Source organism: Mus caroli, unplaced genomic scaffold (assembly GCF_978045245.1).
Source record: "Mus caroli unplaced genomic scaffold, Mus_caroli_1 scaffold_19, whole genome shotgun sequence".
NCBI lineage: Eukaryota > Metazoa > Chordata > Mammalia > Rodentia > Muridae > Mus > Mus caroli.
In genome coordinates this window covers 65,910,710-65,924,643 of record NW_028227274.1, presented here as the reverse complement: position 1 = coordinate 65,924,643, position 13,934 = coordinate 65,910,710, and the positions used below count along the sequence as shown (strand labels likewise).

The 13,934-nt window shown below is 44.0% G+C and overlaps 1 protein-coding gene across 5 annotated transcripts in view; it reads left to right on the top strand.

The window, feature by feature from the left end:
- The first annotated feature begins 4,870 nt into the window (after nucleotides 1–4,870).
- Nucleotides 4,871–13,934, top strand: part of Spire1 (spire type actin nucleation factor 1) — a 125,915-nt gene continuing 116,851 nt past the window's right edge. For 3 of the 5 annotated variants that reach the window (XM_085833750.1, XM_085833749.1, XM_085833748.1), the window contains exon 1: nucleotides 4,871–5,362. In XM_085833750.1, the coding sequence (XP_085689876.1) occupies nucleotides 5,068–5,362 (295 nt within the window). In that variant the 5' untranslated portion in view covers nucleotides 4,871–5,067. The remainder of the gene's footprint in view (nucleotides 5,363–13,934) is intronic. The other 2 variants (XM_085833752.1, XM_085833751.1) reach the window with 1 other exon arrangement.

Sequence of the window (13,934 nt, the reverse complement as noted above, 5' to 3'; positions counted from 1 at the left end):
CCTTTTTCTTCTTGCCCAGTGCCCGTCGTCTTTTTACTCCTCCTCGACTACTTCGTTGTTTTATAAAACCTTGGCTTTGTCTTGAGGCTCTGGTGCACTTGTGTCATGAGAGCCCCACTGTGATGTCCCCTCTCTCAAGACCGATCCTTACTGTGCAGCCCAGATTGCTCTCAGACTTGAGGTCTACCCGCTCGGCTTCACTAGTGTGGGATTACAGACGTGTGCCACCCTCTACTTTTTTTTCTCTCCATCACCCTTGTTCTTCTTTGCCTTTTATTTTGTTAAGTAAATGTTCTGTAATCTGACCAGTGCTCACTCCTGAGCCACACTCCTAGCCCCACTTCCTTTATATAAAAAGCATTTTCTGTATTATTTTGAGATATGTCTTTTTTTGATTTTGTTACTTTTTTTTTGCATTTTCTTTAACTAGGTATTTTCCTCATTTACATTTTCAATGCTATCCCAAAAGTCCCCCATACCCTCCCCCCACCCCCCTACCCACCCACTCCCACTTTTTGGCCCTGGCGTTCCCCTTTACTGGGGCATATAAAGTTTGCATGTCCAATGGGCCTCTCTTTCCAGTGATGGTCGACTAGGCCATCTTTTGATACATATGCAGCTAGAGTCAAGAGCTCCGGGGTACTGGTTAGTTCATAATGTTGTTCCACCTATAGGGTGGTTGTTACTTTTTTTTAAAGATTTATTTATTTTATGTATGTGAGCACACTATAGCTGTCTTCAGTCACACCAGAAGAAGGCATCGGATCCCATTACAGATGGGATCCACCATGTGGTTGCTGGGAATTGAACTCAGGATCTCTGGAAGAACAGACAGTGCTCTTACTCGCTGAGCCATCTCTCTAGCCCCCCTCCCCACCCCCACCCCTTTTTTTTTGAGACAAGTTTTCCCGATACAGCACTGACTGTTCTGGAGCTAGCAATGTAGACCAGGCTGGCCTTGAGTTCATAGAGATCTGCCTGCCTCTGCCTGGGATTAAAGGCTTGTACCACCATGCCAGGCTTGGGAATGTCTTTAGTTGGACATGGTGCTCACACCTGTAGTCACAGCACTCCATAGGTTGAGAAAGAAGAATTGCTACCTTGATCGACATAGCTTCAGGTGGCCTGAGCTCTAGAGTGAGACTGTCAAAAAAAAAAAAAAAAAATGTAAAAGGTACATCTGTCTTGTAAAGAATATATAGAAGAGTCCAGTCATTTAGTTGGCACTTGTGTTTGTGTATATGTGTATGTACTTGTCTATGTCTACATTTTAGTGTGTGTGCACACGTCTACAAATGCATGTGGAGGTCAGAGGTGGGGACTGAACTCAGGGCCTCTGCAATAGCAACAAGTGCTCTTGACTACTGAGATGTCACTCATGACCAAGATATCTTGTCAATATTAAGTTAGCCTGCACTTTCATAAACAATTCATAATTGTTTTAGAGAGATGGGACCATGTCAATCACATGGAAGGTAATTACTGTGGGAGATGACTGGTGATGAAGCCCAAATGCCAATTAATTTATAAAAATTAACCAAGCGGGGCGTGGTGGCACACGCCTTTAATCCCAGCACTCGGGAGGCAGAGGCAGGCAGATTTCTGAGTTCGAGGCCAGCCTGGTCTACAAAGTGAGTTTCAGGACAGCCAGGGCTATACAGAGAAACCCTGTCTCGAAAAACAAAAAACAAAACAAAACAAAGCAACAAAAAAAAAAATCTAACCAAGAGGAAGGCCTGATTTTGGCATTTTTATTTATTTATTTATTTATTTATTTATTTATTTAAGTATTTTCTTCATTTACATTTCAAATGCTATCCCAAAAGTCCCCCAGACCCCACCCCCCACTATTTTGATGTTTTAAAATAGCAAGTTTAACCCTGTCTTGAAAAAACCAAAACCAAAACAACAACAACAAAAAGCAAGTTTTAAACAATCATATTGGCCTTTCCCTATTTTCTTAGACTTGATAGGAGGAGGGTTGAGTGTCAGCAACAGAGGAAAGTGAGCTGACCAGGAGGTCTACACTCCTCCCACCCTCTCACTCTGCAGCCCTCCATTTTGTCCTGTGACTGTAAGATAGGAATAAAAACTCACCCTTCAACTGTTGTAACTGAAGAAATTATATATATATATATATATATATATATATATATATATATATAATACCTGACTTGTGATTTTTTTTAAATGATGGTGGAATGAAATATACCAAACCAAAGGTCTTTGAATTTTTGAGACTGAATTGAAAAGGGGAAGCGGGAATCTGCCCACGGTGACACAGGATTCCGGGGACTCCATGAGGAGTACATTCCCTCAGCAGGTAGTCATCTCAAGAGAACAAATGGTAACTACAAGGGGCTTGTCATTGTCAGAACTGCAGAAGATACTGAAAAATCTCTGTACCGCGTGTCCAGTGTTCATGCGCTGAGGAGATGCACACTAGAAAAGGGACATGGCTTTAAGGACTTCCTTCCTCCTCATTCTGTGTAGAGAGGACCACCAACCAGTGTTCTAGCTGTCATCTTGCTTCAGTGCAACTACACTACACGCATGGTCACAACAGGCAGGTTTACTTCACAGTATAGATCATAAAATTTGTACTTAAAAAACAAAAAAAAAAATTTCTTTGTATATTACCTTTCAGTGATTCATGATATATTTTCCTTTCAAAATGCTTACATTTTAAAAATCATTACTTAGAAAATGAAAATAATCCTAGGGTTGCAAATCAGCTTTCAAAAAAAAAAAAAAACCCTCTACTTATAAAGAGTCAACATGGGAGTTGTGGATGGAGGTAAGCTGTTGAGTGTTATGGCCTAACATGCAGAAAGCACTGGGTTTGGCAATAAATCAAACAAGGACACACAGTCAAGACGTGCAGAGAATTCGAGGCCAGCTTGCCTGCGTGAAGTTCCAATTCTACTTTGGATTTTAATAAAGTTTTTGCTCACTTCCACCTCTTCCAGCCTTCCCTCCATTGTGACAGTTAGTTGAGCATTTATTTACTGTCCTACTTCAGTTTATGACCCATGGAATCCTGTAATTAACCCAACTTGTTTTGAGTGGGTAAGGCAAGGACAAAACCGGTTCGGTGTAGTTCATGTGCAAAGGGCAGCAATACTCCAGACGGCCAGAAGATGGCGGCGGTGTCCATACAAGTGGGCCATTGTTTCTCCGCATTGTTCAAAGGATTCGAAGCTCTTTTCTGTATTTTCAAAAGCCACACAGAATCTGGACTTTTTTTTTTTTTTTTTTTTTTTTTTTTTTTTTTTTTTTTTGAGACAGGGTTTCTCTGTAGCCCTGGCTGTCCTGGAACTCACTTTGTAGACCAGGCTGGCCTCGAACTCAGAAATCCGCCTGCCTCTGCCTCCCAAGTGCTGGGATCAAAGGCGTGCGCCACCACGCCCGGCAGAATCTGGACTTTTAAAAAAGCAAAATTTGGGAATGTTGGTATATGAAAATGTTTTATATATTATTAATATTATCATAGTATGTATGTATTAGTCTCCCGCACAAGGACTGAGAAAAGTCTCTCTGCACACAAACACTGCATTTATTTTCTTTTACATTTCTTGTGGGTATCGGGTATGTGCAGAGACACACGGAGTTCAAAGACCAACCACATGGAGTGTGCTCCCCACTTCAACTCTACGGGCTGCAGCTTGGCAGGAAAGCCCTTTCACCTGCTGAGAGCCATCAAGCTGGCCCTAAATACTGCATTTTCACATCTGAGATTATGAACCCATAATTAAGCAATTTTACTTGAAGAGCTTGTTTTATAGCTCTTGTATTGAAAACAAGAGTCCGCAGAGCTTTCCCATCAACCGCCTCTCTATTTCTTTACCCTTAATGACTTTCTACTATAAGATTAACTGTAGTGTGCAGTTTCCCACATCCTACACGGAATGGTACCTACTATGACTTTCTTACTTGGTTGATGCTACAACTCTAGGGATTTCGAAGACTAGCCTGGTGGGATGTTACCGATTAAAACCATCTATGATTGGATGGACATTTTAAAGAATTATCAGCTTCATTGCACACTTGAATGGGTTCAGGGAGGCCCCCAGAGTTCTTCTGTACTACAGATAATTGTCCTTTGTCTTTGACACCAATGCCTTCTCGAATGGCAGGCAGACTGGGTTAACTAGGCGAGAGGATGAGTGTAGTTATTGGTGATTACCTCGGGGGAGGCTGAATCTGAAAGGCCCCGATTGTGCACCACACCTCAGGCCCTGGTCTAGGCAAGGCAGGTTCAAGACCGCTGTCTTCACTGAATGTCTGAGTGGAGAGAGTACCAACACGCAAGCAACACTTAAGAAGCAGCCGAAAATGGTGGTAGCGAGTTCAAGGCCAGCTTGGGTTACCCAGGGAGACTGTTTCAAAATAAATGAATAGAAAAACATATCTAAAAAAATTAATTTGGCAAATGTGCAGGGATAGATAGTATAGGAGAACCTGAGATGGGTCTCGAAGGGCTCAGAGGGACCTGCGCTCGCAGGCCAAAGCTGGAAGCGCTAGGCAGCCAGTGACGAGGGCGATTCAGATGACCGTTTCTTTGTACTAAATCGCCCCAGATTGAATTCAAGTTCTTAAATAGACTGTGGGCAAGCAGAACCAGTGACAGCGACTTCGCGACCAGGGGCCAGCAGGGTCCGGATGCACAGAACTCTGCAGAACCCACAGCTCCGGCCCCAGCCGTGCTGTCGCCACTCACCGCCTGTCACTCACCTAAGGGGGTGACGCCCCCAGGCTCTGCTCGGCCGCCTGTCAGTCACCTCGGGGGTGACGCCCCCAGGCCCCGCTGGGCCGCGCGGCCCCCAAGACAGGGCGGGGCGAGGCGAGACGGGGCGGGGCGAGCGGACGCCATCGCCGCGCAACCGGCCGGCTGCGTGCTGGTCAGCGCCGAGCGCCGCGGCGTCCCCGCCTAGTTCCCCGCGGCGGCGCGCGGCCGGCCTGGGCGGCGGCAGCCCGGGATGCGGAGGCGGCGGCTCGGGGAGACGATGCTCCGGCGCTGAGGAGTCGCGGCAGCCGAGCGCCGGCGACCGCAGCGACGCGGGCCGCATGGCGCAGCCCTCCAGCCCCGGCGGCGAGGGGCCGCAGCTCGGCGCGGCCGGGGGCCCGCGCGACGCGCTGAGCCTGGAGGAGATCCTGCGGCTCTACAACCAGCCCATCAACGAGGAGCAGGCGTGGGCCGTGTGCTTCCAGTGCTGCGGCTCCCTGCGCGCCGCCGCCGCCCGCCGCCAGCCCCACCGCCGCGTGCGCTCGGCCGCGCAGATCCGCGTCTGGAGGGACGGCACCGTCACCCTGGCGCCCACCGCCGCCGCCGCCGCGGAGGGAGAGCCGCCTCCCGCCTCCGGTGAGGTCGCGCGGCCCGACGCCCCCCGGCCCCGGGGGAAGCTGGCGGGCGGCCCCGGGAGGGCGCGCGGGCGGGGCTGCGGGACCCGGGCTTCGGGGAGGCTGTGTGCGCGTCCGCCGGCCTCGGCTGTTTACCGGGGGGCTGGGCACGGTGGGGTGAGGGCTTCGGAGAGGCTGGCGTGAAGTCCGTTCAGGAAGATGACATCTTTGGGGAAAATGAGCTGGCTGACCCCTGGCAGCATTTTGAATTTGTCAGTAGTCCTTGGAAATGCCAGGGAAACCACTGAGCCCCGGAGAATTCTGTTCTTTGGGAGAGAAATAGAAGAAATGGTGACTGTGGGTACCGAGTGTGAAAATTCGCTGTGGTGAAAAGTACAGAGAATAAGAAGTAAACAGGCTGTTTAGATGAAATTGATGTTAGTTAGTCCGTGTACATTCTTCGTGACTTGTCACCTAAACAGGGACACATAACCAGGAGCTTACTCACATGCTTTATTGATGGGGAGACTTGTTAAAGGTTTCCCTTATCCGGTTTTTATCTAATTCATTCTTTGAGAAGCAAGTCTATTAAAAACATAGCGAAACAATCCACCTTCGCCTTTAGAAAGTTGATGGAAGTGTCAAAATGCTTAAGGTGGAAAATGTAATCAGAATAGTCTGTAAAAACGACATTTCCTGAAAATCCTTTTCTAAATTGAGGGAGTCTTATCAGCCCTGCTAGAATATTCTCTCATTTTTAGTTCAAGTAAACATAGTTTTATTAATTTATTTAAAGCCGGCCATTGTGATGTATTAATAACCTCAGTGTTGCACCATATTCAGAATACCGTGTGACGTTTCGACACACGTGTACCTTGAATGATATTTAAAGCTGACTTTTTGATGATTCTGTTGAGTCTCTTTTTTTCCCCCTTCAAAAAACTATTTTTTTTATTTGATCTGCTGCTTGATTTTAGACTTGGCCTTAGTAGATTACAGTTTCAGTTGTAATTTATTTATAAGATGCCATGAAAAGATAATTTTTTTCCCCCAAACAACGAGGCTTTGTCTTGGTCCCGAACTGTTTCCAGAGGAAAGAGTGTGTGTGACCTCGCTTCAGAAGAGCCTTTGGTTCTATTGAGAGAACGAACAGGCCTGGTTGTATGGTGTATCAGGGACTGTTGAGGAACCTGATCCCAGAAGTGCTTTGACTATTTGTCAAAGACCGATAGGTAGATTCTTTGGGGTGATTCATGTAACCAGCAGTTGTTGGAACGTTGAAATGAATGCATCATTCGTATGAGTGTAATATATTTTGCAGAGAAATAATAAATAGATGATTCCCAGAAACTAATGAATTTTTTAAAACTTACTTTAAAATTTCTATATATTGTTAATTGTGTGCATGGCATGTGTGTGTGTGGGGGGGGGACACTTGCCACAGGGCATGAGCAGGTCAGAGGACAATGTTGTGGCACCTCTTCTAGCTTTAAACGGGTTCTGGGGTCAGACTTGTATTCAAGGAGCTACCTCACCAGGCCTTGATTTTACTTTTATTTTTACATTTTTGGGGGGACTAAGTCTCCTGTACTCCAGCTAAAGCTGTTCTTGAACTCCTGGTTCTTCTGCCTTCACCTCCCAAATGCTAAGATCACTGGCATGGACCTCCGCACCCTACTTTGTAATGGATTTATAACCATCTTCTTTCTCCTATTCCCATTCATGATCTGTGCTGCCAGATACCAAGATACCTAATAAGAGTGGTTGATACAGTCTGGAACATCTCAGGGCTTGTTGGTTAAAAGTATTTAGGGATGAGGGCAGGGGAAATAATAGAATAAAGTACATTGTATGGAAAAGTTTTTAATAAAAATATTAATAGGGTGGTACATTTTCAAATGTAGTTATATTAGTTTTTTTCCTCCTGGGATTTAACAGTAGGTCCTTGGCTGTAGAAAACACATTATTTTTAAACATTCAATGTTGAATTTTGTTTAAGACAGGCTATTCTATAGCCTAGGTGGGTCCCAAACATTTCATGAAGCAGAGGCTGGCCTTGAACTCTTTGATCTTCCTGTCTACAACTTCCCAAGTCCAAGTGCTGGGACTATAGATGTGTGCTATCAAGCCTAGCTTTGAATTTTGTTTGTAAAAAGTGGTTAGTAATATGTATTATGGTTGTCTGTATAGACTTTCTCAAGAAAGAAGAAAGTGATGAGAAAGTTTGATACTTGGCATTGGGTACATTTCTGTACGACTTTTGTTTTGCTTTGTATGTGCATGTTTATAAGTGAAAAGTGCTGGGAATGTTATCAGGTTTATTGAGTATACTCCAAGGGAGATCAGGCTGGGCAATAATAAGATACTGCTTGCTTTTTGTTTGTTTGTTTGTTTTAATGTCGGGTCTCACCATGTAGCCCTGGATGGCTTTGAAATGACAAGAGATTTGCCTGCTTCTGCTGGATTCAAAGTCGGGAGCCACTGCATCTCACTTCAAGGTCTCACTTTCTAGTCCAGGCTGGCGGCCTGTAACACACAGGCTGACCTCTGACTTGTGACAGTCCTCCTACTCCTCAGTCCCAGCTCATTGTTTTCCAAGTAGTGTGTTAGAAAAGTCCAGTGCCATGTTCAAAGTCACACTGGTAAACTCTGGCGCAAACCCAGGTCTAGGCTTTGCAACACTGTGAAGTGACAGAGATTTTGTTTGATTCCTTTGGAGCTGATTGACCTCAAGAAAGTTCCTTTTTTCTCTTTAAATCTGGGCAGTGTATGGGGCAGTATGTAAAGCGACGAGCCGATTCATTCTTCCCGAAGTCTTGTGGTCCTCTCACACCACCAGAGTGTCTTTTGTGTAGCTGTTTTAACTACTCACTAAAAATTGGGACAGACATCTGGGGCAGGTGTTTCTTAATCCCAGCACAGTTGACATTTGGGGCCAAATAATTCCGTTGTGGGCTGGAGCTGTCATGAGTGCCACTTCCCTCTTTGCAGTGTCTCAGGACTCTGTCACTGCTGCCAAGAACCTCTTCTCTCCAGTCCGCTAAGAAAACTTTTATTTATTTATTTATTTATTTATTTATTTATTTACTTGTTTATTTAGAGATAGGATAGCCATGGCTGTCCTGAAACTCACTACATAGACCAGGCTGGCCTTGAACTCACAAAAATCCTCCTGCCTCTGTCTCCCAAGTGCTGTGATTAAAGGCATGCAGCATTATGCTTGGCAATAAAAGATGCTAGACAATCTTGGGCCTGGAGAGATTAATCCATGCTTTAGGGTACTTGTTCCTGCGAAGAACGTAGGTTCCATTCCCAGCGCCCACATAGGGACTCACAGCCATCCAAAACCCCAGTTGCAGGGGATCTGGTACCCTCTTCTGACCTCTAGGGCGAGCGTGTGTGTGTGAGACTGAAGACAGTAGAGTGGTCCCTGTCCTTCTGACTTTACTTGTGGTGTGACCACGCTCATTATATTATCAAAGCAGAAGAAAAAGCCGTGTAAATAACAACAGAAAACAATCCTATTTCAAGCATTCTAGTAAACTTTTTGTGTATTAGCCTCACTGAAATATAAGCAGCTGCTTTGTATGAGATGGTTAAAAGACTAAAGATAAAAGGTTTCTCCCCCCCCCCCATATAGTTGCTATTTGTTTGTTTATTTATTTAGGTCTGTTTCTATGTGTGGAAACAGTGTCCAGTAATCAGAATTTTATTGTACCCAGTTGTTCTAAAAATAAAAGAGAGAGTTGCAACTGGTGAGATTTTAAGTATAGCCTAACTCTTTATGAGGTTAAATGTCTGTTTTTCTGAATTGTAACAAAGAAACATTCATAGTGTCATATTAGAGATGCGAAGCCTGCATGGCCCCATCAGCCTTCCAGAATTTCAGTACCCATTGGACAGCAGTCATTTATTTCAACTTGGGTTCAAAAACCTTTAGTTTTAGATGTGTAAGGAACATTTTAGAAATTATGGCCCCATCTTGATTTTAGGTAACCTGAAGGGTGGTAGCAAACTAGATGTTCCTGGGAGGAACAATGAAGGCTTGTGTGCATACTAATGAGGGGTCCCTGGAGGGTGGTTTTTGGTATAGGGAACATTCAGGCTTTGTTTGGGCTGTGAAAAGAGGATGTGACCAGGCTTTCTCAGCGAGGTTCATGCTAATGCAAGGAGAGCAGGCTTGGAATGGGGCCTGCTTGGTTCTACAGAGAAATAGTGTTTGTGGAAAAGGTAGACTCAGTAAGAACAGGCTTCAGAATGTTTCAGCCCACCAGTGCTGTGGTTCTCAAGTGTTCATAGCCAGATCACTGTCAGCTGTATATATGTGAGAGTATATGTGTATGGTGAGTCCAGCGTGGTGTCTGGAAGGCAGAGGTGGGACTGCAAACTACCAGGATGCATCATTGCTTACAAGAATAAGTAAGAGCCATCTTCGCTGCACGTGCCAGGCGAGTTCAGTTTAGTAAACATCTGGACTTTCTCTTGTATGCAGGTAATATTCTAGTCTCCAGTACAGTTTAAACAAATAGTTGTAAGAAGGGAAAAATGTAAACATACTGGTGAATTTACCATGAAGTTAATACTGCCTAAAATGTCAAGCCCGTTACCTAGTCCTTTTCCAGACACCTGGGAAGGTTTAATCACACGTTCAAATGCTCAGTTGCAAAGTGAAACCTACTTGGATAAAATTGCTGTCACTTTGAGCTACAGTTTACTCCTCAAATACTCACTGAGCTGGACTAGCTGGGAGTAGGCACAGCATTCTGGGAGACATTTGGGAATGATACATTGTAGTTTTTTATGTTTCTGCCTATGCAAAGGGAAGTAATAGATTCATTATATTCCAATATTGATAAACTTTGTTAGAAAATGGTTAGCTTGGGAGGAAGAGGCAGGTGAATCTGTGAATTGGAGGCCAGGCTGGTACAGGACAGCCAGGACTATTACACAGAGAAACCCTGTTTTGAAAAACCAAAACCAAAACAACAAAATTGAACGAAACTACACACATTTACCAATGATTGTATGTTAGTAGGCTATTCATATTCTGGATCATGGTGACTCAAGTATCTGAAATCCCAGCATTCAGGAAGCTGAGACAGGATTGCCAAAGGCTCCAGAACAGCCTGGGCTACATAGTGAGATTGAGAGAGATGTTGAGAGGACAGGCACAGAAAGAATAGAACACAGTCTTCCAGAGGTCCTAGGTTCAATTCCCAGCACCCATGGTGGCTCACAACCATCTGTAATGGGATCCCATGCCCTCTTCTGGTGTATCTCTGAAGACAGCTACAGTGTACTCATATAAATAACAAAATAAATAAATCTTAACAAAGAACAGAACAGAGAGAGAGACAGTTTCTGTGTCTCGTCAGGTGAGACGCATCCTCCTGTGATCACAACCTCTGTAAAATAGGAACAGCTCCCATCTACCTTCTATAGCAGCACTGTTAGTAAAGCTCTATGTTTTGGGTTGGGCATGGTGCTATCCACCTTTAATCCCAGCACTCAGGAGGCAGGGGCAGAAGATTCCAGGCCAGCCAGGGCTACTTAGCAGGAGCCCCAGACAAAATGAACAATCAAGAAAAGAGAAGAGGACACCCGTATCGAACAGGAAATGCGTCCTGTATTTATAGGCCATGCTCCTCAGTGTCTTGTAATTGGTGGGAATCTTTCACAAGCTTAGCTTTGCCTTATGTTTTCATCACTAGACCAGGGCTGTAGGCTTGGGGTGAAAGTCTTGTCTCATTACACCGCAACTGGGCACATGACATCCAATGTAACATTAATGTTGGCCCTGGGTGGTTAAAACAGTGGTACCAAGATGTTTTGCACCAAAAGTTATTTTTACCTTTTTATGCAATTGCTTAAAAATGACACAGAATAAATATAATTGTAAACTTTTGGTATTGTTATGAATCATACTGAAGTCGTGTATGCTGGGCATTTACTCTATCACTAATTAGTCTACCGGCTCCAAACCTTCAGTCTTCAATTCTAGTTCAAATTTGTTTACATTTAGTCTGGTTACTAAAATTTGGGTTAGTTTTTTTTTTGTTGGTTTGGTTTTTCAAGACAGAGTTTCTCTGTGTAACAGCTCTGTAGACCAGGCTGACTTTGAATCAGAAATCCACCTGCCTCAGCCTCTCAAGTGCTGGGATTAAAGGCGTACACTACAATGCCCGGCTGAAATTTGTTGGTTTGGGTTTTTTTTTTGTTTTTGTTTTTGTTTTTGTTTTTGTTTTGTTTTGTTTTTTGAGACAGGGTTTCTCTGTGTAGCCCTGGCTGTCCTGGAACTCACTCTGTAGACCAGGCTGGCCTCAAACTCAGAAATCTGCCTGGCTCTGCCTCCCAAGTGCTGGGATTAAAGGTGTGCGCCATCACCGCCTGGTGAAATTTGGGTTTTATAAACTTATTTGCTAGTTGTCCCACCTCTTCTATATTAATTGATTGATTTTTGAACTCTTCTAACTTTAAACCTTTATTATAATATTTTGTCAGTAAGTGGTTGCTATTGTGGTTATAAAAAGATAAAGAGATATAAGAATATGTTCTGAGGTGTGTGGGGAGGTGTGGGGGAAGAGGTTGCCTCCACAGGTCCATGCCAAAGCATCTCTTCCCCCGAGGGACCAGCCACATGACGGTATAGTATGAAATACAGCTTATTCAGGGCACGGAGAGGGGAGTTAGGAGGGTAGTAGAGGCAGAGAAAGGCAGAGAGAAGGAGAGAGTAGAGAAGTAGAGGCCAGCGATGGCCACATGAAGAAAGGGGGGAAGGGAATGGGAGAGAGGCAAGAGTAAGAGAGGGTAAAAGAGACAAGAGCAGGAGGAGGGGGCAAGCAGCCCCTTTTATAGTGGGCCAGGCCTACCTGGCTGTTGCCAGGGACTGTGGGTGTGGAGTCCAGATAGAGTACCAACAGTTGCCTTGTTAAAGTTTTAAACAAATTGCTAGTAGTATTGCTTTCTAGAAAATGCAAAGACTATAAAATGCTTCTATTGCATTTATTTCCTGACTTTTATATATAGATTGCTGGTAAATACTTTAATTCATGCTTTAAAATGCCATACGATGGTATTTTTTTCACTTGTCAAGACATTACTTTTATGTAATCTTATTTTTATCCATGTAATGCCATCCTGATCTTCAAGGAGATCTGTAAGATAAACTTTCCCTTCTTTTAATTTCTTTTTTAGCATACAAAATAATGGGTTTCATTATGACTTCTTCATACATATTATATACATCATCATACTTTTATACTTTGCTTATATTTAGAATTCATTATTCTCCTGTGCCCCTTCTGTTAGTCCCCTTAAATACTTCCTGTTTTCTGGTCTTTTTATATATACATATATGAGTGTGTGTGTGTGTGTGTGTGTGTGTGTGTCTTAGGGTTTCTATTACTGCATCAAAATACCATGACCAAGAAGCAAGTCCGGGAGGAAAGGATTCATTTAGGTTACGTTAGGTTGCTGTTCTTCATTGAAGGAAGACAAGACAGGAATACAGACAGGAAAGGAACCTGGAGGCAGGAGCTGATGCAGAGGCTGTGAAGGGTGCTGCTTAAATGGCTTTTCCTGGCTTGTGTGGCTTGCTTGCTTTTAGAACCTAGGACTACCAGCTCAGGTGCTTCTCTTTTTAGAACTCAGCACCACCCACAGTAGGCCGGACCCTCCCCCATCAATCACTAAGAAAATGCTTTACAGCCAGATCTTATGGAGGCATTTTCTCCGTTGAGGATCCCTTCTTTCAGAGAATTCTAGTTTGTGTTAAGTTGAAATAAAACCAGTCATGACAGGGGGGAGGGAGAGAAAGGGAGGGAGGGGAAGAGGAGGAGAGAGGGAGAGGGAGAGAGAAGAGAAGAGAAGATGAATGAATTGGCATCTGAAGTCTGCATATGAGATTAGACTATCTTCAAAGTGCATCTAAGACATTACTACAGTCTTTCATAGATACCAGCAAGGGATTGGTTCCAAGTTCCCCATCCCTTTCCTTTCCAGGCACCAAAACCCAAAATGCATTGCATGTATTCTCTCTGTATATTCCCTCCTCCCGTGTGCTTTAAATCGTCTCTAGGTTTAAAGGGATACCTAATATGATATAAACGTCCTGTAAATAATTACACTCTATTATTTTGGGTATAAGAAGGGAAAAAAAAACCTCTCTGTATGTTTAACAAGAATACAGAAGGTTTTTTTTTTAATATATATATAGTAGATGTTTAGAGACACACCAGAAGAGGGTATCGAATCCCTTTACAGATGGTTGTGAGCCACCATGTGGTTGCTGGGAATTGAACTCAGGACTTTTGGAAGAGCAGTCAGTCCTCTTACCTGCTGAGCCATCTCTCCAGCCTGATACAGGAGTCTTTGTAAATGGTTCCTGTCTGTGATCTGCTGAATTCACTGGTGTGTGCCTCAACTGTTTTTCTTTATACATTGGTTTTTTTTTTTTTAAGATTTATTTATTTATTATATGTAAGTACACTGTAGCTGTCTTCAGATACTCCAGAAGAGGGAGTCAGATCTCGTTACTGATGGCTGTGAGCCACCATGTGGTTGCTGGGATTTGAACTCCAGACCTTCGGAAGAGC